This window comes from Doryrhamphus excisus, chromosome 5 (assembly GCF_030265055.1).
Source record: "Doryrhamphus excisus isolate RoL2022-K1 chromosome 5, RoL_Dexc_1.0, whole genome shotgun sequence".
NCBI classification, from domain to species: Eukaryota; Metazoa; Chordata; class Actinopteri; order Syngnathiformes; family Syngnathidae; genus Doryrhamphus; species Doryrhamphus excisus.
The window spans coordinates 22,495,230-22,518,697 of NC_080470.1; the positions used below are offsets into that span (position 1 = coordinate 22,495,230).

The 23,468-nt window shown below is 41.4% G+C and overlaps 1 protein-coding gene across 4 annotated transcripts in view; it reads right to left on the reverse strand.

Moving 5' to 3' along the window:
* Positions 1–23,468, reverse strand: part of tp63 (tumor protein p63) — a 63,036-nt gene that overhangs the window by 30,105 nt on the left and 9,463 nt on the right. For 3 of the 4 annotated variants that reach the window (XM_058072874.1, XM_058072872.1, XM_058072879.1), the window contains exons 2-3: positions 6,813–6,957; positions 2,837–2,971 (exon numbers count right to left, since the gene is read on the reverse strand). In XM_058072874.1, the coding sequence (XP_057928857.1) occupies positions 2,837–2,971; positions 6,813–6,865 (188 nt within the window). In that variant the 5' untranslated portion in view covers positions 6,866–6,957. The remainder of the gene's footprint in view (positions 1–2,836; positions 2,972–6,812; positions 6,958–23,468) is intronic. The other variant, XM_058072875.1, reaches the window with a different exon arrangement.

A 23,468-nucleotide genomic window follows, 5' to 3' on the forward strand; every position in this document is an offset into this window, starting at 1 on the left:
CCCCCGCGACCCTCGTGAGGAAAAGCGGTAGAAAATGAATGAATGAATGAATGAATGTTATGTGCCCTGTGATTGGCTGGCCACCAGTCCAGGGTGTACCCCACCTCTAGCCCGACGACAGCTGGGATAGGCTCCAGCACCCCCGCGACCCTCGTGAGGAAAAGCGGTAGAAAATGAATGAATGAATGAATGTTATGTGCCCTGTGATTGGCTGGCCACCAGTCCAGGGTGTACCCCACCTCTAGCCCGACGACAGCTGGGATAGGCTCCAGCACCCCCGTGACCCTTGTGAGGATAAGTGGTAGAAAATGAATGAATGAATGAATGTTATGTGCCCTGTGATTGGCTGGCCACCAGTCCAGGGTGTACCCCACCTCTAGCCCGACGACAGCTGGGATAGGCTCCAGCACCCCCCGCGACCCTCGTGAGGAAAAAGCGGTAGAAAATGAATGAATGAATGCTACTAAAGTGACATTTTTCCTCATCATGTTATGTGCCCTGTGATTGGCTGGCCACCAGTCCAGGGTGTACCCCACCTCTAGCCCGACGACAGCTGGGATAGGCTCCAGCACCCCCGCGACCCTCGCGAGGAAAAACGGTAGAAAATGAATGAATGAATGAATGTTATGTGCCCTGTGATTGGCTGGCCACCAGTCCAGGGTGTACCCCACCTCTAGCCCGACGACAGCTGGGATAGGCTCCAGCACCCCCGCGACCCTCGTGAGGAAAAGCGGTAGAAAATGAATGAATGAATGAATGTTATGTGCCCTGTGATTGGCTGGCCACCAGTCCAGGGTGTACCCCACCTCTAGCCCGAAGACAGCTGGGATAGGCTCCAGCACCCCCGCGACCCTCGTGAGGAAAAGCGGTAGAAAATGAATGAATGAATGAATGTTATGTGCCCTGTGATTGGCTGGCCACCAGTCCAGGGTGTACCCCACCTCTAGCCCAAAGACAGCTGGGATAGGCTCCAGCACCCCCGCGACCCTCGTGAGGAAAAGCGGTAGAAAATGAATGAATGAATGAATGTTATGTGCCCTGTGATTGGCTGGCCACCAGTCCAGGGTGTACCCCACCTCTAGCCCGACGACAGCTGGGATAGGCTCCAGCACCCCCGCGACCCTCGTGAGGAAAAGCGGTAGAAAATGAATGAATGAATGAATGTTATGTGCCCTGTGATTGGCTGGCCACCAGTCCAGGGTGTACCCCACCTCTAGCCCGAAGACAGCTGGGATAGGCTCCAGCACCCCCGTGACCCTTGTGAGGATAAGTGGTAGAAAATGAATGAATGAATGAATGTTATGTGCCCTGTGATTGGCTGGCCACCAGTCCAGGGTGTACCCCACCTCTAGCCCGACGACAGCTGGGATAGGCTCCAGCACCCCCCGCGACCCTCGTGAGGAAAAAGCGGTAGAAAATGAATGAATGAATGCTACTAAAGTGACATTTTTCCTCATCATGTTATGTGCCCTGTGATTGGCTGGCCACCAGTCCAGGGTGTACCCCACCTCTAGCCCGACGACAGCTGGGATAGGCTCCAGCACCCCCGCGACCCTCGCGAGGAAAAACGGTAGAAAATGAATGAATGAATGAATGTTATGTGCCCTGTGATTGGCTGGCCACCAGTCCAGGGTGTACCCCACCTCTAGCCCGACGACAGCTGGGATAGGCTCCAGCACCCCCGCGACCCTCGTGAGGAAAAGCGGTAGAAAATGAATGAATGAATGAATGTTATGTGCCCTGTGATTGGCTGGCCACCAGTCCAGGGTGTACCCCACCTCTAGCCCGAAGACAGCTGGGATAGGCTCCAGCACCCCCGCGACCCTCGTGAGGAAAAGCGGTAGAAAATGAATGAATGAATGAATGAATGTTATGTGCCCTGTGATTGGCTGGCCACCAGTCCAGGGTGTACCCCACCGCTAGCCCGACGACAGCTGGGATAGGCTCCAGCACCCCCGCGACCCTCATGAGGAAAAGCGGTAGAAAATGAATGAATGAATGTTATGTGCCCTGTGATTGGCTGGCCACCAGTCCAGGGTGTACCCCACCTCTAGCCCAAAGACAGCTGGGATAGGCTCCAGCACCCCCGCGACCCTCGTGAGGAAAAGCGGTAGAAAATGAATGAATGAATGAATGTTATGTGCCCTGTGATTGGCTGGCCACCAGTCCAGGGTGTACCCCACCTCTAGCCCGACGACAGCTGGGATAGGCTCCAGCACCCCCGCGACCCTCGTGAGGAAAAGCGGTAGAAAATGAATGAATGAATGAATGTTATGTGCTCTGTGATTGGCTGGCCACCAGTCCAGGGTGTACCCCACCTCTAGCCCGAAGACAGCTGGGATAGGCTCCAGCACCACCGTGACCCTTGTGAGGATAAGTGGTAGAAAATGAATGAATGAATGTTACGATGATGAATGTTACTTTATTAGCTTCTTATAGTTTTTTTGTAACCTAACCCACATTTTTCCTTAATATTCTACCATTATGCTACTAAAATGATATTATCTTTCTTCATATTACAAAGTTATTTTTATAAAATTACGCAAAGTTCTTGTCTCGTCTTGATATTTTGACTTTATTGTTGTGAAATGTTGATGATTCCATTTAAAATATATATTTTTTTAAAGTGACGAGCCAATAAAAAAAGACAGCACTTGGACACCCCTTTAATACACCATCACGTTCACCATTTTCATCGATAAAAAGTTAAAGTTTGAGATCATTTTACCAAAAAAATAAACATTTCATGTTCGCCAAGATTTTATTTTGGTAGGTGCACTTCCTGTGACGGGTGTTTAAGTAGTGTTTGTGCTGCTTGACAGGAACGAGCACTCACTGGTCCAGCATATCGAAGAGTTGGTTGAAGACGTCCTGGCTGAAGAGCTCGGCCGTCGGCGTGGATTGACTGTGGGATGAGGCGCCGAGGAAGGGGGCGTCTCTCCAGGACAAACGGGACGAGGGCTCCCTGAGTCTGGGGGGGGGGGGTAGAGGGGGTGGGGGTGTAAAGGGCGGTTTAGGATCCACGCCATCAAACCACAAAGGCGTTGAAGTCAGACGCTCAGATTTCAAAAGAACAACCAGCTGCCACGTCAGCAGACTTCCAGGATGAACGCTGTTGCCGTGCGGGCCTGAGAGGGGGTGGCCACCCAGCCAGGAGAAGGAGGAGGAGGAGGAGGAGGGAATCAGGGCCATTGTCAAGAAGTCATCCTGCATAATAGTGAATATTTGTCCTGCACATAACGCTGATTGTGCACCATTCACACTTTGACCTGAAACATTACACCTGCTTCACAGCTCATACCACCATTGTTGCTGCTCAAGTGGCGCATGCTGACACCCCGACCCCCTCCTCCCCTGAGACACACGGAATCCCCCCCTTACTAGCTCCACCACCCGTCAACTATACGACACTGTAACTTGTGGTATGAGTACAGCTGGACAGGCAATGTGAAGCATGCCTCACTTAATGCAGGAGTGGAATTCCCCTTCAGTGGCAACAACATAGCAATATTTCATAATAAAAACAATATTTCAACGTTTCATGCATTGCTGACTTGGAAATCAAGGAAAATGTCCTCTAAAAATCCTCTAATTCATGCAAAACAGCAGCAAATTATCACTGCAAACTGTTACAAGTATGCACATACTGTAATATTAATATTACTACTAACAATAATAATAATAATAGAGAAAAGCATGTCTTGGCCAGGAAACATTTAAATAGGGAAATGTGGGTGCCTGAGCTAGCTTGAAGCGCAAAAACAATTAGTGATTACACCCAGCATTTTTACACCTTTACAACAGAGGCGTCCAAAGTTTGTTTTAATTCACCCTAAAATAAAATAATTTCATTATTGATGAAAAAAAATTGAGTAATCGCTTGCTGCTTTGCATTTCGAGGCTTCACTTTAACACGGCTTTTTAAAAATATATCAATAAATCATACTATTTCATGGTTGAATATGGCATATTATTTGCTAATGCTAATTTTTGCCGGGATAAAGCATGCATAAAAATGAATACAAATATAAGGCATTCACAAGATGCATTCAAAGATGTTGTGATGATATGTAGTATTCAATACTGGTCACTCAGTGTCAGTGATGTTACTGTAATGTTGAGACACACAAGCACCAGACTTGATCGCCAGAAAAACAGGTTTTTCATTGCAGGCTTGAATGATCTCCCAACAGGCACAATAACACGGGCTACTGTTGGAACCATAACCCATGTCAAGCTAAAACTGAACCTACGACGTATGAACTTATGAACTACGACTGAACTTACAACAGGACCCCCCCCCACCCAGCTCCCCGAGCAAGGGACATATTTATTTATGTTTTATATGCCTTACTTTCTCTTATTATTGTCTACTATATTGGGTAATAGGGGTGTTATTTCATTCTTATCATAAAAATATTCCATTTATAAATAAGGAATCTTACTTATAATTCACATATGACGGTCGCGAGTGACTATTGCATTCCCTACGACACTAATTTGATTTGTCACATATGACATCAGTGTTGGATAAGCAGCATAGAAGATGGATGGATGGATGGATGGAAGAAGTAATTTCATTCCAGAAAGTAACTAGTAATGATAACTAACAACTTTTTCAGGGAATATGGCCAAGATTGCATTGCAAACATTGACCGACATTAGCATCTCTAATGTCTAAAATGTATAAATACCATTATTTGATGTACCACATGTAATTGACGGATGGCTTCACCCCTTTTGTTTGTCTGCTGGCGGGTGTCTGGTTTCGGAGGCAGCCCGAGGCAAAGGCTGTTCAGGCTCCACTTAAAGACAGCGCAGCGCCTCCAGACGAGGTCGGGTCAAAGGTCGCCTCTAAACAGGGCCGCCCATTGTCTCCTGGCAGGTCGGGCACAGTGGCCGATGAAAATGCAATCAAAACAAACAGGCCGCCCGATCGGGGCCCTTCTCCGGTGTCCTTATTAATCACTTGTTCAAAGACCGTCCCCCACACCCCCCAACCAACGTCTGTCAGCCCCCCGCTGGAAGGACATGACCGCCAAACAAAAGAAAGCCCAGAAATTTCTCCACCACTTATCCCTTGACTTCTGTTCAACTGAAACAGTCTAAGGTTCAATTCTCTGAGGCGCACATTCTTCTGTTCAAGCTTTGGAATGCAAATACAACACAACTCCAACAAACAGGAAACCAACAGGACTCCAGCAAGATACTAACAAGACACCAACAGGACTTCAACAAGACATAGGACTCCAGCAAGACACCAGCAGTACACCAACATCACTCCAACAAGACGCCAACAAGACGCCAACAAGACACCAACAGGACACCAACAAGACTTCAACAGGAAACCAACAAGATACTAACACAACATCAACAGGACTTTAACAATACTCCAAGAAGACACCAACACCGTGATGCATCCCAAAACAACATTAAACTTTCCCTGCCTCCTAGAAGTGCTTTTTACTGTTATTAAGAGAGTTACTGTATTAATTAGAAAAGAAAGATCTCCGCCAAGGGATCCGAGTTGCTCAGGATGAAACCCTTCACAAATTGCAACCTGGCTTGCAATTCTACAAGTCTTGGCCTAAAAGCCAGGTGGGAAAGACTTCATATCTATGAGTATTCAAATCAAAATCATCCAATTACATAGATATTAATCTCCAATTTCGTTGTACATCTTGTATAATGACAATAAAGGCCATTCCATTCCATTAGATATTACAATATTCATTAAAGAAAACATGAAATAATGCACAATATGGCCCATTCATTAATTGAACTGTAAAATAATAATAATCATCATCACTATAATAATAATAATCATCATCATAATCACGACAATCAATCATAATAATAACTACAAATGTATTCAGTAACAAAGTAACAAAGGTCAGTAGGTAAACAGAGAATTTAATTTAAGTCAATAAAACCAGATCTGTAAAATACACTGAATGAAATGATTAAAATTACAACAATATTGTATTACATTTGACTAATGATTAGAATTCAAACATCAAACATACACACTAGATCAGATCAGCGAGAACTTTAACATTATATCAAATTTACTTTCAATTAGATTTTTGTTTTTTTGCACGTTGTTATTGGATTTTTGGCAGCACAAATGTGTGGATTGTCACCAAATTCCACCACAAGAAAAATCTGTGGCCCGATACTTATAATAAAAAAATAATACTATTTAATACTATATACTATATAATAAAAAAACCACCAACATAGGCATGCAACTACCCATCACTGGAAAAAGCCACGTCAATGACAACAGCTAATCGTTAGCTAGACACAATCAAAATGAAAAGCACCCCACCAGAATAAAAGTGTGTTGCTGATGTCGACGCACAAAAAGGATGCATAGGAAAGACTTAGCCAAACACGGCCAACACAGTGACGCGGACACACAAAGCAGGTTGCGTGTTTGGATTATCACTTTCACTTTCATTTTTGTTTTTTGGTCTTTTTCACGTGCTTGCAAAAAAAATGGACTGAAGTCGCTTGCAAGTCATCCTTGGCCACTTGAGCCTTGATGCTACTTGACACACGTTTTGCCACCGCGCGACACACGCTTAAAAATACATCCGGACGCAGCGGCAGCTGTGGAAGGAAGCAGGCGGACACAACTGTTGTCAGGGTGGCTTTGGAACATCGGTGGGGGGTCAGTACAGTTAGTCCACCAAAGAGCGGGGGGAATTCCCAACAATGACTTTTGGAAGAAAATGCTTTCCCTTGTATTTGTGTTGTTAGCCACATCAGGATGTTAGCATCACCCACATGTTGTCGTATGTACTCACCGGTGAAACGGGAAATCGGGGTAGTACTGCACAGCCGTGTAGGGCGAATTCATGTTGTCATGCCAAATGGGATGAAGCGGTTGCCTTTACGGGTTACTCGTGTGACATTGAGGCCAACGACTGATTCCTCCGCTTCAAAATAGGTCTACAATAAACAGAAATAAATATCAAAAACAGCATTAAAGTGCCTGAGGGTACAGTGCAGAGTGGGGACTGTCTGAGAGATGTTTTGAATTTAGGTATTTTGGCTTCAGCTGGTCCACAAAGGGGGAGGAGCTTGTGGCGGCCTTGCGACCAATCGGCAGCTCCACTTGTGCCAGATATTACTCATAAACACAGTTGCTAGGATATAGATATCAAGCTGCTCTCTTTGACCCTGTTGCCCTGACACACACACACACACCAGTGCCCTACTGCCAGTGTGTGTTTGTCTGGGACCTCTTGATGTTTCCACCCACACATACGTACACACACTCCCTGGTGTTGTTAAGGGGGGGGCTCAAACAAGACGGTTAGAGTCTGACACCCTCCATTGCAACCTGGTTGAGAAGCAAAGTTACAAGTACTGGTTATATTGGTTAAAAAACTCTGGTATAAGGACTGGTTGAGACACACTGGTACAAGGAATGTTCGAGAAGGACGGGCACAGGTACAAGGACATTTCAGAAACACGGGTACAGGTACAAGGAACGGTTGAGAATCATGGGTCCAGGTACAAGGACTGGTTGAGAAGCATGGGTACAGGTACAGGGACTAGTTGAGCAAGACATGCACAGGTACAAGGACTGGTTGAGAGCATGGGTCCAGGTACAAGGACTGGTTGAGAAGCATGGGTACAGGTACAGGGACTAGTTGAGCAAGACGGTCACAGGTACAAGGACTGGTGAACACGTGTTCACGGACTGATTGAGAAGCACTGGTACAGGTACAAGGAATGGTTGAGAAGAACAGGTACAAGACTGGTTGAGAAGTCGGAGTACAGGTCCAGAGACTAGTTGAACAAGACGGGCACAGGTACAAGGACTGGTTGAGAACACGTGTACATGGACTGATGGAGAAGCACCGGTACAGGTACAAGGAATGGTTGAAAAGCACAGGTACAAGACTGGTTGTGAAGCATGGGTACAGGTGCAGGGAATAGTTGAGCAAGACGGGGCACAGGTACAAGGACTTGTTGAGAACACGTGTACATAGACTCATTGAGAAGCATGGGTCCAGGTACAATGACTGGTTGAGAAGCATGGGTCCAGGTACAATGACTGGTTGAGAAGCATGGGTCCAGGTACAAGGACTGGTTGAGTAGCACGGGTACAGGTACAGGGAATAGTTGAGCAAGACAGGTAAAGGTACAAAGAATGTTTGAGAAGGAAGGAAGGTGCACAGGTACAAGGACTTTTCAGAAGCACTGGTACAGGTACAAGGACTGGTTGAGAAAAATGGGTACAGGTACAAGGACTGACAAGGACTGGTTGAGAAACATGGGTACAAGTACAAGGACTGGTTGAGAGGCACAGGTATCAGGTACAAGTACTGGTTAAGAAACATGGGTACAAGTACAAGGACTGGTTGAGAAACATGGGTACAAGTACAAGGACTGGTTGAGAAACATGGGTACAATTACAAGGGCTGGTTGAGAAGCACAGGTACAGGGACAGGTTGAGAAGCACAGGTAGAAGGAATGGTTGAGAAGTACAGGTATGAGTACAGGGGCTAGTTTAGAAGCACCGGTCCAAGAACGGGTTGAGAAGCACAGGTATCAGGTACAAGGACTGGTTAAGAAACATGGGTACAAGTACAAGGACTGGTTGAGAAGCACGTGTAGAAGGAATGGTTGAGAAGTACAGGTATGAGTACAGGGGCTTGTTTAGAAGCACCGGTCCAAGGACTGGTTCAGATGCACGGGTACAAGTATGAGAAATGGTTGAAAAGCACAGGTGCAGGTACGATGACTGGTTGAGAAACACAGGTACGAGTAGGAGGGCTGGTATGGGTACAATGACAAACACAGGTACAACATTAGCGAAGACTAACCAGACAGACATTTTTTTCCCGCCACATTATTAGCCTCCCCTGGCCTCCTTGCGTCTCAGCCATGTAGTATGAGACTGTAAACCTAGAGGTGCTGCTTAGATGGGCAGCAGGTGAATCAGCATGCTAAAATAAATGACAAGTGGGGGTCACGGCAGGGGGGGAATGCTAATAAATAGATGAGGTGTATCCAGGGAACAACATCCTAGTATTTTGGACTGAACTATCGGTGGGACATCCAAAGTGTGACGTTGAGTACACACGCACACTTGGAGTTCTCACAGTTTGAATTATCTCCATAAAGAAAACTAGGTTTTTACTGTATTTTATTTGCAGAATTTCCAAAGAATGTTTTAAAAAAACAGTGGAACCTGTCCATGTTCGGTGGTGTGTAAACTAGTCTTAGTTTTCCCTGAACTTTTGTCAATATTTGTGGGTGTTTAGAACAGATTCAATAGATTTAGATCATTTTTTGTGGAAAGATTGCTCAGTTTTTTGTCAGACCTTTTCAATTAAAGCTGCTATGTCACCCGGCTCAAGGTTTCATTTGCTCCAATCAAAAATTTAAGACCGCCATCACTATCACCGACTAGTCTGTTCCAAACAAAAAACGCCTATATTTATCACAATTACAAAGTAAATTGCATAAAAATGGGCATACTCAGTTGTTAATACGACAGGCCATTCACGGATGTCTGGTATTCACATACAATTTACATTCATGTTGTTATGATGATGCATAGGAATCCATGCTGTTTTGTGGTTGAATACCGCCTATCAATAAATATGCGTATTTAAGGAAATGTTATGTATTTGTTGCCTAAATAAGGCAATTTCAAGCATAAAAATGGCAAAATTAAGTAAAATACAAATATAAGGCCTTCAGAAGATGCGTTCAAAGACACTGCGATCATATGTAGTATTCGACACCGGTCACTCGTCAGTAATGTTACTGTTGGGTGAGACACACAAGCACCAGACTTGATGGCTGGGAAACACAAACTCTGAACCCCTGATGTCATTTCCTGGCCCCCGCCCCCTCAACTTGCACCGGAACACATTTACAACAATACACACGAACACATGTCTTATGTTTTACTTTCTCTTATTTATTTATTCATTTATTCTAAATTATTTAAATTATTTGTACAAATTACTGTTTACGCTGTACATTGTTCATATTTGATGTCATCTATTTATTCTCCACATTATTATTTATTATTACACAGGAGCCAGGCAACGACATTTCGTTGGCAATTTCACTGCTGTGTTATTGTGCAATGACAATAAAGAAAGTCTAAGTCAAAGTCTAATTCTACTATATTGGGCAATAGGAGTGTAAATGTGACTATAGGGGTGCTATTTCATGTCTAGAAGGCTTTAAAAAAGATTTTCTATACTGCTAGGAAAATATTCTATTTATGAATAAGGAATATTCGCAGATATGCACTTGACACGGTTAGGTCTGTAATCAATTAACTGCCATAAACGATGATAGTTGGCTTGAGTAGCTAAACATTGCCAAATTGCCATCATTAGCTAACAAAAAACGCACCAAGTAGGCTGGGATACGCATTCAAGAGTTAGCGCCCTCTAAGCAGCCGCTTATCCGTGACATACGGCAACTTTAACAGCCGAGGTACCGCTGTACATACAGTACATAGATATCAGTAGTCGACAATTCATAAAGTCAAAGCTAAATCCAAATCCTTGTTAAAATCTCAGCATGGTTATGTTATTTATACAACAAAACCCCATTCGTTAATCTTTATATGCGCGCTGTCGCTGTGGCCGAGGACAAAGTGACCTCCAGGTTGCCATCCGATGCTGATATTTACGAGTCCACATGAAACCCTTACATCATTAATTACACTAAGGCCCCGTCACCCAAACCCTATTACTTCATTTGACATGCATGTGTGTGTTTATGACTTAGCAGCTACGTCATGCTGTCATCGAGCAAGGGGAGATAGAGGATGTCTAATGTGCTTATTGCCCTCCCATACCCCGGTCCTGACAAGATACACTTTAGTCGACACCCTAGATGGCCGGCAGCATGCGTTGCTAAGTAAGCGGCTCTAATTGGTGTTGTTCATTGTCCTGCAGCCGTGATTGGAGTTTACATACAACATGCCAGCACGCAGTTGGCCCAGCAGCTGATAAAGCAGCAAAGAGACGGCTGTCAGTCACGGTGGCCCATCACTCTCACACTCCCAGGGGGGGGTGGCGGGGTATATGGACATACTTGAGTGCGTCTGTGTGTATATTCCACTTGGTGACTAATGCAGGGGAAATCCAGATGACTCAAAAGCAGCATGCAGTGCAGCGTCTGCTGGGTGATAATTTACAGCCTATAGACTAAACCTGCCTGGCAACCCGGCATTGTTCCTCACCCCAGATATCATGAATATCATGTGGAACGCATAGCTGAAACTTTAGTTCGAATTATGTGGTGTACACAAACGTTTGCAAACATTTTAACGTCGTAAAATTGATGGAAATTAGAGGAAACATAATGTCATTATAGTACCATAAAGTTAAAATTGAAATACAGTCAACCCTTGCTTATTGGTTCCAATCCTGACCGCGATTAGCACATTTCTGTGCTAGCATTCAAAAGTTAGGGCATTGAAAACCGATTTAAGACTTTCTAAAAACAGTTTTTAACATTATTAAAGCCATGTAAACATGAAATAACACCACAAGAGTCACTTTTACACTCCTATTATTCTTTACATCACAATGCGCAGCCACTGCAGGGACATGAACAGACGGCCACGGCTAGCATAGCAAGCTACTGAGCTAACTAGTTTCCCTCCCTAATTTACAGTACTTATTCTAAACGTAACCTTTTTCAAGTGGGGAAGAAGGACAAAGAAGCCAAAAATTTACCACTTCCACTCAAAATGAGAGAACCGGTTCGGTTCGGCTTTGCTGGTTCAGTAGCCATTTTTCATGCAGTGTGGAAGGTCATGTAATCTAATGCCATGTTTCATAACATTACTGCCACCTAGAGACCAGAATATGACATACAGTATACATACAGTGTTGAAAAAAAAGTTGTTTTTTTGCATGTTTGTCACACGTAAATGTTTCTGATCATCAAACAAATATTAGTCATTAATTAAATATTTCTCAATGACAACACAACTGAACACTAAATGCATAAACTTTATTATTAAGGGAGAAAAAAAATCCAAAGCTCTATGTCCCTGTGAGAAAAAGTGATTGCCCCCTAAAGCTAATAACTGGTTGGGTCACTCTTAGCAGCAACAACTGCAATCAAGCGTTTGTGATAACTTGCAATGAGTCTCTTACAGCGCTGTGGAGGAATTTTGATTTTGACAGAATTTTCAAGACACACAGAACATTGTGTTCTAGGGTTACATAGACATGGTATATATGTACCAAAAGGATGATTAGACTCTTCTTTCATTAGAAAAAAAGGTTTCTACCTTTTTTCCATTCTTTCGTAATCAGCAGCAAAACATAGGTAAGTTTCATCAAATACGGCTTTTTGTAAAAAGCACAACTTTGCGCAAGACAGCTCCAAGCCTTTTTTACTTCCTGGTTGCTGCATAGAGCTCTTTTACAAGGCAAGGATGCAGGCCGAGCTCTTACAAAAAACACTTCTGCCACAATGTGGTCACTTTTTTCAGCTTAAAATGGCACCAAACATTCTCTCTTCTATTGTGGAGTTGCATCATTACTTCTTTTATGCCTCTCACGCAAAAAAAACATAAAGACGGCTGTGATTGGGCCCACTCCCAAGAGTTCCCGAAGACTTCCGGACTACTTCCTAACACCACTTTTTGATAATAAATAAATAAACCCCTTGGAGAACGACTTAAAATGGTTTAGGAGTTACTGGTAGCTCATGAGCTACTGGCTTGAGACTGACTTGTCGTAAATCAACTCAAACTGTGTTAACATAGGATTTCTACAAAAGTAGAAATGTGATCATTACATGTCTTTTTGCGAGATTTTTACCCATGTTTAAAACTTAGTAGACCACTGACTCGTCGTGGAAAAAGGCAATTGGCAACTCCAGACACCGGTGAGCTTGTAATTTGCACCCCGCACCCTGTATGCACACTCTATAATGCTACACAGACAACCACTTAGTACTGATAAATTCTCACTGACTTCTGGCTCTGTTTGTTTTTTTACGAAAAAATGTGGAGTGCATGATAATTACTGGAATGATAATTATCAAGTCCATATCAGGGAAAATGTATAAATTAAACATTATAAATAACAGAACGGTCCAATTATGCAAGATTATGCGTACTGTGCAGGTGAGCTAATCAAGCGCTTCTTCAGTCTTCTGCCTGTGATGTTAATGGACGCTCACTTGTAAACAAACATTGACTTTAAGAGGAAAGATGTTGTATGCAGGGCTCGTTGGTCTAGGCCAGGGGTGCTCACACTTTTTCAGCATGCGAGCTACTTTTAAAATGACCGAGTCAAAATGATCTACCCACTACAAAAATGCAAAACATCTATTTATTTTCAAATGTATTGAGGATTATTTGTACGTACAATGTATGTTGATGTACCTTACATAACCAAATGAGCCAATATTGCAAAACACACATAATTAACTATTAACATTTTTTGTAATTACCTTAGTTTACTTTGATGACTTGCACTGAATTGAACCAGCCAGGGATGCATAGTCCGGACAGTAGCTGCTGATAGCCAGCCTCAAGCACACTTCCAAATGTTTATCAGTCATGGATAATATCCGTATCATAATATCCGTATAATATTCCATATCCGTATGGAAGTGATATGTTTTTTGCCTTTTTACTTGGTCCAGTTTTTGCCTTTTTACTTGGTCCAGCTCCTTCACTCATTTTAGTGACCATAAACTTTAGCGAGGGCTTTAAAATCTCGCAATTCGCCGACTAGCTTAGCACTTTGCATCGTTGTTTACGCATGAGCGGTGACCTAAAGGTCAAAATTCAGTTGTCATCTGACTGGTTGTCCTGTATGTCAATCAAGTAACGGGGATGGATGATAGGCTGACATCGTAAGTTCTGCTGCACTTAGAGACGTTGTTTGATTTGATTGGTCACCCGAAGGGCAACATTCAGTTGTCATCTGAATGGCTGCCCTGCATATCAATCAAGTGACGGCATTGATGCCGGGATATTTTTTTAATGTCACGCCGCGATCGACCAGCGATCGACCAGTACCACCTCCGCGATCGACCGGTAGCTCGCGATCGACTTAATGAGCACCCCTGGTCTAGGCGTATGATTCTCACTTTGGGTGTGAGAGGTCCCGGGTTCAAATCGCGGACGAGCCCTTCAATTGAAATCATGTGACTCAGTTGGTCTAGAATGTTTTTGCAAATTTCCCCACTGAGGGACGAATAAAGGCATATCTTTTACCAAATGCTCCGCGATGAAACTAACAAGCACACAAAAACGGCATTAGAAATGTCAGCGCCACAGCGTTTGAGTGCCAAAGGTTTGCCAGAGACCTCCATGGCCTCACACTGACTGCTCGGAGTGTGTGCTTGAATACAGTGCACCTTGCTGGTACACGCCAGGCGGCTCCACTGTTGGTTGTGGTGACCACATGTGTCCGAATATAGTGCACCCTGCTGGGCCACAGCAGGTGCCCCAATCTGGCCTATTCTTTGGTTCTCCTGATAGTAGTCATGTGGTTTTAGTAACGTCTTGACATTTCAACAGGTACAGTTGGTCAAATCCAAATTTGTTCTTCTTACCTCCAGGTACGCACAAACTACAGTTACTAAATAAAAAAAAGTATATCTAAGAACTTATCGGTATCACACTGGTCTTGAAAAACTGAAGGTGTGGGTTTGAAAGAAAAGATAAAGCGCATCTAAGTGTGTTGTAACGATTATTGTAACTATTTTAGCAATTTTGTGTGTACCATTGTACCAAGCCAAGTACTGAACAATGTTTTCCCACGCTGTAAGTGTACTTTTTAAAGTGGCCTTTGTCCCACTGTGTATTTTTTTTTAATGACATATTATGTTGCTGTCGTGTTTGGGAAAATGAAACTTGCCTGCAGCAACAAAAACGCAGTGAGTCAGGGTTGACTAATCCAGGAGGCGTTCGTTTGCTTGATAGAGAGCAAACTTTGTCCCTTTTGGATGTTTGCGTTCATGACAAACACATTGTCATGTGCATACACAAGACCGTGATTAATGGTTTGACTGGCGTATTAACACTTAGAACTGGGGTGTCCAAACTTTGTCCTGTGAGGGTCACATAGTGAAAAATGGAAGGAGGCAACTTTGGCACATTTTGTAAAGCAACACGTGTAGATATGCTAAGAAGTTATATATTTCAGGAAGAAATGCATCTCAACTGTGTCATATAATGGAGGAAAAAGGTATAATATTATGAGAATGTTAAAATATTACAAATAAAATTATAAACATTATTTAAAAAGATAGTTGAATTTTTTTTAATGGGGAAAAAAACAGAGAATATATATATATATACAAATAAAAATACATATATATATATATATATATATATATATATATATATATATATATATATATATATATAAGCAGTAATTAGTATGAATTTTTCTCTGTTTTTTTCCCCATTAAAAAAAATTCAACTATCTTTTTAAATAATGTTTATAATTTTATTTGTAATATTTTAACATTCTCATAATATTATACCTTTTTCCTCAAAGGAATTTAAAAAAATGACAACTTTTCATTGTTTTTCATAATATTCCGACTTAAATTAAAATATATTTTTTGCTTAATATTTCAAGTCTATGCTACTAAATTATATTATATTTCCTCACAATATTCTCATGAAATTGTGAATTTTCTTCTTGGTACAAAACCTTTTGTCTTAATAGTTTGACTTTATTCTTGTACAATTCGCTGTTTTGTTTCTCAAATTCTGTTTAAAAATATTTTTTTCTTTTACTTATTTACACATTACATATGTGACATGGTTCAATGAGAAGTACATATTACAACATTATTCTAGTATTCTAGTATTTTTTCCTCATTAGATTACTAATGAGCTCATTAGAACTCATTAGATTTTTTTCAGTTTTTTTTTTTCTTTAATTAGTTTTCTTGTTAAATTCTATTGTTAAAATGCAGGCCTCAAATGGACATGCCTGAATTACAGTCTAAAATATGCTTTAGAGTATAAATGTGTTTATTTGTCATATTATTACAACTTTTTAATCTTTTTTTCTTTCAAATTTCAACTTTATGCTACTAAAATGAAAGTTTATTCTCGTAAAATTCAGACTTTTCCTCTTGTCACTTTCTGTTGATATTTGGACTTTCACCTCGTAAATTTATGGCAGTTCTTTTTCCTTTCTGCAGTTTTTTTTTCCACCAACTATTTCAACTTTTTGCAATGATGACTTTATTTCCATACTATTCTGACTTTATTATCATTAAATTATAACTATTCCTGCAACCTAATTTTCCCCAAATTAACTTTATTCGTTGTTTTATTAGCTCCTCATTATAAAATATAGTTTTTTTATTTCATATTTCAACTTCATGCCACTAAAAGGGTTAATTTTTCCAACAATGTTATTGTTTTTGTTTGTATAAATCTTTTTTTTACTTTATTCTTGTAACATTGCTTTTTATTTTTTCCAGTTTCCTTGTTATTTCCTTTGTTACTTGTTAATGTGTTGTTATAATTATATCTAATTATAAATTAGACGTTAGGCGGGCCAATAAAATTGCCAATGGCCCCTGAGCTGCACATTGAACACCCCTGTCATTCCATGTTCTCATTCACGAGGATGAAGATCAACAAGAGGAGCCAAAAATCCATCAAGTCGTGCAAGTGAAACAAAAACATCAAACTGTAAACTAAAACGCTTTTCTTCTCCCAACAAGTAGAACTGGATTTTACTGCCTCTCTTCCCAAGGACAAGGAAACCCTTTTTTTTTTTGGTACACAACAACACAATCTGAGGTTTCCTGCAATCCGTGCCAATGCTGAGAAACAGAAGTCACGGGAGCGCAAACCGTTAAACAGCAGCAATCCGTCACTAAACCTGTTTTAGCTGCTGTTGTCTTCTGACACCAGTCAACACCTCGCAGAGGCCAAAAACTACTTGAAACATGGCCAGTACTTAAAAAGACTGGAAAATCACATCAATAATCCTGCAGGCTGATTCTTAGGTCCGAGTACAAAACAAAGTAAACAGCATGACATCATCCGGTAGGCGGCAAAAGGGGACAGTAGAGTTCTGTATGGCTTAGGTCAGGGGTGCTCACACTTTTTCAGCATGCGAGCTACTTTTAAAATGACCGAGTCAAAATGATCTACCCACTACAAAAATGCAAAACATCTATTTATTTTCAAATGTATTGAGGATTATTTGTACGTACAATGTATGTTGATGTACCTTACATAACCAAATGAGCCAATATTGCAAAACACACATAATTAACTATTAACATTTTTTGTAATTACCTGAGTTTACTTTGATGACTTGCACTGAATTGAACCAGCCAGGGATGCATAGTCCGGACAGTAGCTGCTGATAGCCAGCCTCAAGCACACTTCCAAATGTTTATCAGTTATGGATAATATCCGTATCATAATATCCGTATAATATTCCATATCCGAATGGAAGTGATATGTTTTTTTGCCTTTTTACTTGGTCCAGTTTTTGCCTTTTTACTTGGTCCAGCTCCTTCACTCATTTTAGTGACCATAAACTTTAGCGAGGGCTTTAAAATCTGACGCAATTCGCCGACTAGCTTAGCACTTTGCATCGTTGTTTACGCATGAGCGGTGACCTAAAGGTCAAAATTCAGTTGTCATCTGACTGGTTGTCCTGTATGTCAATCAAGTAACGGGGATGGATGATAGGCTGACATCGTAAGTTCTGCTGCACTTAGAGACGTTGTTTGATTTGATTGGTCGCCCGAAGGGCAACATTCAGTTGTCATCTGAATGGCTGCCCTGTATATCAATCAAGTGACGGCATTGACGCTGGGATGATATTTTTTTAATGTCACGCCGCGATCGACCAGCGATCGACCAGTACCACCTCCGCGATCGACCGGTAGCTCGCGATCGACTTAATGAGCACCCCTGGCTTAGTGGAAACATGGATTCTCAAGATTTGAATTTGAAAAAGCACACAGAACACTCAGATTCCTCACACACAGTGCTTATTTGAAAGGAGACAGAAAGGAGTTCTTCATGGTTGTGTGAACACACAACACACAATATACTATATCGGAAAATTATATACAGTATATATGTTTTTTATGACATGATCAAGGAAGGAATATTCTTGCAAGTAGACTAAAATCAGGTTTGGGTGCCAGGAAGTTGCATAGAAACAAACCCTCACCAAAAACAAAACACCTTGGAAGAGAAGCACTGCCCATCCCACAAGTCCGTAAATCAGAAAAACACGCCCAAACTGATTGTGTCTGAAAATATAGGAAAAACATTCTGATGCAACAATTTTCCTTTTCAGTTTCTTTGGAACTTTGATTTTCTAAAAATAAATAAATAATTCCCTCGTTGGTTGCAGTAGGGTCTGGAAAAAAACTGGAATCTAGGATATAGGATTCAATTTTAATCATTCATTCATTCATTTTCTACCGCTTTTTCTTCACGAGGGTCGCTGGGGTGCTTGAGCCTATCCCAGCTGTCTTTGGGCGAGAGGCGGGGTACACCCAGGACGGGTCGCCAGCCAATCACAAGGCACATTCACACTCACATTCACATTCATACCTATGGACAATTTGGAGTGGCCAATTAACCTAGCATGTTTTTGGAATGTGGGAGGAAACCGGAGTACCCGGAGAAAACCCACGCATGCACGGGGAGAACATGCAAACTCCACACAGAGATGGCCGAGGGTGGAATCGAATCCTGGTCCTCCGAGCTGTGAGGTCTGCGCGCTAACCACTCGACCGCCGTGCCGCATTTTTGTAGTTAGGCCTCGAGACAGCCACTAGCCAGCTCGTTAGCGAGCAAACCATTTAGCTTCGAATATAGTATTTTTTACTTACCACTTCCCCACTGAATGGGAAGAGAACTTTTTTTTCATGTGGGACATGCCTTGGCTAACTTAATGACTCTATGCAGTGTTAAAGGGGAACTGCAAATTTTGGGGACTTTTGCCCATCGTTCCCAATCCTTATGTGAAACATGAAAACATATTTCTTTCCCTTTTCTGTGCATTATAAAATTAGAAAACAAGTTAATTTCAGCTAGCTTACAATGCTGTCATTGGGATACACCTATTTTGACAATGAATCCTTCGTTGCATGGTTTTGATATCTAAAAACACTACTCAATTTTCTTTCCTCGGCGCATTGATACTAGCTAACTAACATGACACCTCAGAATGATGGAAGAATTAAATCAGAATCAATTTAAAAAGGTCCGAGGAGGCCGCATCACTAGCTAGTTGTTGCACCTAAATGAAGATAGCATTCATTTGCATTCATTTGCTTTGCACTTGGCAGTGCAGGTTTGGATAGCACTATTTCAACAAAGTCATGATATCATTAAAGCTCCCCCACCCTCAGTTCATCCTGATTTTTATTGCATTTTTAATACATTTTTGGTAGTCGCTTGTAATTTATTGCTAAGTATATAAGTATGATTAATAATTCATACCTGATTTCCTTACAAAAACAACAGGAATCTAGGAAACCTCACCTGCGCTGTCCAAGTATTTATTTCACAGTCAAACTAGTTGAATTTTCTACAAAAAGGTTACTTTTGGATCCTATCGTTCTAAATGTACCAATATCGTGGTTATTAAAACGAGTATCTGCTCATGCAACAAGCTAATTTTTTAAGATAAATCTACAAAAACCAACACATGGGCAATAAAGTCATAATATCATGAACCAACTAACCAACCGCCATAAACTAGGGATCACTATATAGGCTGGACATCCCTTGTTTTGGCATATTTACTACTAAAAGTTTAGTCCCGCTTTAAACAACAGTCCCCATCCCAGTTCCCGGTAATCCCGCATAGCGACACGAGGAAACAGCCAAGAATTCGGACAAGGGTGACGATACTTTACACCGACATAGCAGCTGGCTGCTGTGACCCGCTTCGACGCTTCTGCAAGGTAATTCAATCGTTCATACTCTAACTTTCGGAAATATAGAGCATGATGTAAAAGATGTGGAGCGGTGTTTAGCAACCACACGGGTCAGTATCCCGGCAACAGCCTTGTGACGTGTGCCATTGGTCTGTGCCCGAGCCTATTAAAAAGCATGTCTGCGGAGGGCATAATGATGCCGGGGGGGGGCGGCTCAGCGACACATTAGCCCGCGTCCATGAGCTTCCACTCGGCCGAGGGTAATCTAAGAGAGGGGAAGTTGAAGTGTCCTTTGTCACCGGATATGCTTCCAAAATAAAACATGCTGTCTGTGTTCTGAGACACTTAGAAGAAAGTGGATATTTCACAGGCATTCTCTGTCAGCTCCAGGCCAGACTGTGACATTCCATATAGTCGATACAACTTCCACACACCACACACTTGAAAATACGACAAAAACAGTCATCACGGCTCAGCTCTCACCAGGCACAATCAATAAAAAATGACCTTGAATTAGTTTGATTTCTCATAGTGGCCACACGGCTGCTTCATGCCCACCGGGTGATGTCAACCCAGGCGGAGATTTGCTAATTGAGGGGCTTTAGAGAATCGACATTGCTATGACCGCATGTGAAAGCCGATCCGGCACAGCGAGCTGGAACGCTCGTTGTGTCAGGTAGAGCGGCTTCCTGCGGCGTAACGTCACACGTCAATCTGTCCGTGACATGGTTTGGGATTGTGCGAGGGTATCTGTTGTATCTGTTTAGGTGTCAGGGGACTAGTGGCAGACCATGTCGCCGCTGGCCGCTTCCGCTCTCCTACTTCTAGTATTACTACAGACGGACACCGCATCTCGCTCTGCAGACTGATCACCACATGAGAGGCTGATGTTGATCGAGGTGGCAAGTGTCTCTGTTAGAGTAATGCCAATACTGAATTGCAAATACAATTAAAATATTAAGAAAAGAAAATGTATGAAGACGCTTATTTAAGAAGAAAGCCGAACTATTGGGGAAATTAAAAAACATAAACCATAAACCATAAAATTTGCAGAAATTATAAAAGTTTAAAAAGAAAGGAGACCTAACAAGAAAAAGTTCAGATTTTACAAAAATATTATGAGAAAAACATTTCAGTTTTCTAAACTTTAAATATTATAAAAATATACGAATATATGAATATGTTTTATTAAAATATGACAAACAAACAAAAGTTGTAATTTTTGGAAAATTTTGTTGTGTAGAAAGTTATAAGGCTATGAAAATAAAGTTTCAAAAATTGCAAATAAAATCATTATTACAAGAATAAAATTTACAGGAAAAAAGTTGACATAGTAGTAAAATTAAAATAGAAAAACCTGCTGTAATTGTATAGAATTAAGTCAAAATATGAAGAGAAAAAAGTATTGTAATGAGAAAAAGTAACCGTTTTATGAGAATAAACTCTAGAATAAACTCTATATTTAACAAAACAAAGTTGTCATTTTTGGAAAATTAGGTTGGAAAAAAGTTATAATATGGGAATAAAAACAAAAAAAAGTGCAAATACAATTGAAAAGGAAAATGTATGAAGAAGATTATTTAAGAAGAAAGCTGAAATATTGGGAAAATTAAAATACATAAACATTGAAAAACTTTGCACAAATCAAAAAAGAAAGAAGGGGGACCTATTATGCTTTTTCCACTTTTCCACGCTAAAATGCTAAAGCCACTTACAATTGAGAGACGTCTTGAAGTAACCTCTTTTCTTGAGAAACTTCCGACTGTCCAGTCTCCACTTCCGGATTGGGTTCGGGATTCAACACAAATGGCTGTGTGTTAAAAGCCGACCTTTCAAAAAGATACATCACCGTTTATTATCAACTCCTAGACCGTTTATCAACTCCTATAGAGTTGGGTCCACAGCTAGCGGCACAAACCGGAAGTCCTTGTAAGCACTCGGGAATGTGACCAACCACAGCGGAGTGGGCGTACTTGTAGGCGGAATAAATTAAAACAGTTTTTGTGGGAATCACGAAATCCAAAGACAGCTGAATAGGTGCAGATTCTGGAAGATCTAGAAAGCTTTCCGTGTTGGTTATCATGTGTACCTGCTCTATAGGAGTCCACAACTCAATACAAATGCCGAATAGGTCCCCTTTTAAGATTTGATCAATATTGTTGTAGAATTACTGTCTGTTTTCCATTTTCTCTGATGGTTTTAAAAGTTAAATGTTCCTTACTTGTATTTTTAGAATGCGCAGAGGGCCAATAAAAAAACACCATGGGCTGCAAATGGCGTAAGGCTGCAATTTGGTGGCTATTGTCTCATCAATGTAACATTACTGACAACCATTGGCCAAAGTAGAATACTACATATCTTGTCTTTGAATGCATCTCCTTAATGCCTTATATTTATTTTTTTGTCCATGTATCCATATTTAGACTTGAAATTGCTTCATTTAGACCAGGGGTGCTCATTAAGTCGATCGCGATCTACCGGTCGATCGAGGAGGTGGTACTGGTCGATCGCTGGTCGATCGCGGCGTGACATTAAAATAATATCATCCCAGCATCAATGCCGTCACTTGATTGATATACAGGGCAGCCATTCAGATGACAACTGAATGTTGCCCTTCGGGCGACCAATCAAATCAAACAACGTCTCTAAGTGCAGCAGAACTTACGATGTCAGCCTATCATCCATCCCCGTTACTTGATTGACATACAGGACAACCAGTCAGATGACAACTGAATTTTGACCTTTAGGTCACCGCTCATGCGTAAACAACGATGCAAAGTGCTAAGCTAGTCGGCGAATTGCGAGATTTTAAGCCCTCGCTAAAGTTTATGGTCACTAAAATGAGTGAAGGAGCTGGACCAAGTAAAAAGGCAAAAAACATATCACTTCCATACGGATATGGAATATTATACGGATATTATGATACGGATATTATCCATGACTGATAAATATTTGGAAGTGTGCTTGAGGCTGGCTATCAGCAGCTACTGTCCGGACTATGCATCCCTGGCTGGTTCAATTCAGTGCAAGTCATCAAAGTAAACTCAGGTAATTACAAAAAATGTTAATAGTTAATTATGTGTGTTTTGCAATATTGGCTCATTTGATTATGTAAGGTACATCGACATACATTGTACGTACAAATAATCCTCAATACATTTGAAAATAAATAGATGTTTTGCATTTTTGTAGTGGGTAGATCATTTTGACTCGGTCATTTTAAAAGTAGCTCGCATGCTGAAAAAGTGTGAGCACCCCTGATTTAGGCCAACAAATTTGTAATATTTGCTTGAAAATTTTTATTTTTGGGTGAATAAAGGGATGTGATCCACCACAAAAAACAACTATAACTTTATTAATAACTTTATTTTCAAAAACCTGTGGTAGAATGAAGTCGTGAAATATGTACAGCAAAGTTGCGACTGGAATTTGAAATTCGAGCGATTTGGAAGTTAAGATATTGTGTTCCACTTTAGAGGTTCCAAAGCTTGGCTCGGTCAAAACTGTCGTTTGTTCAGCCGAGTCCTCATTTAATTGGAAGAAATGGTGTA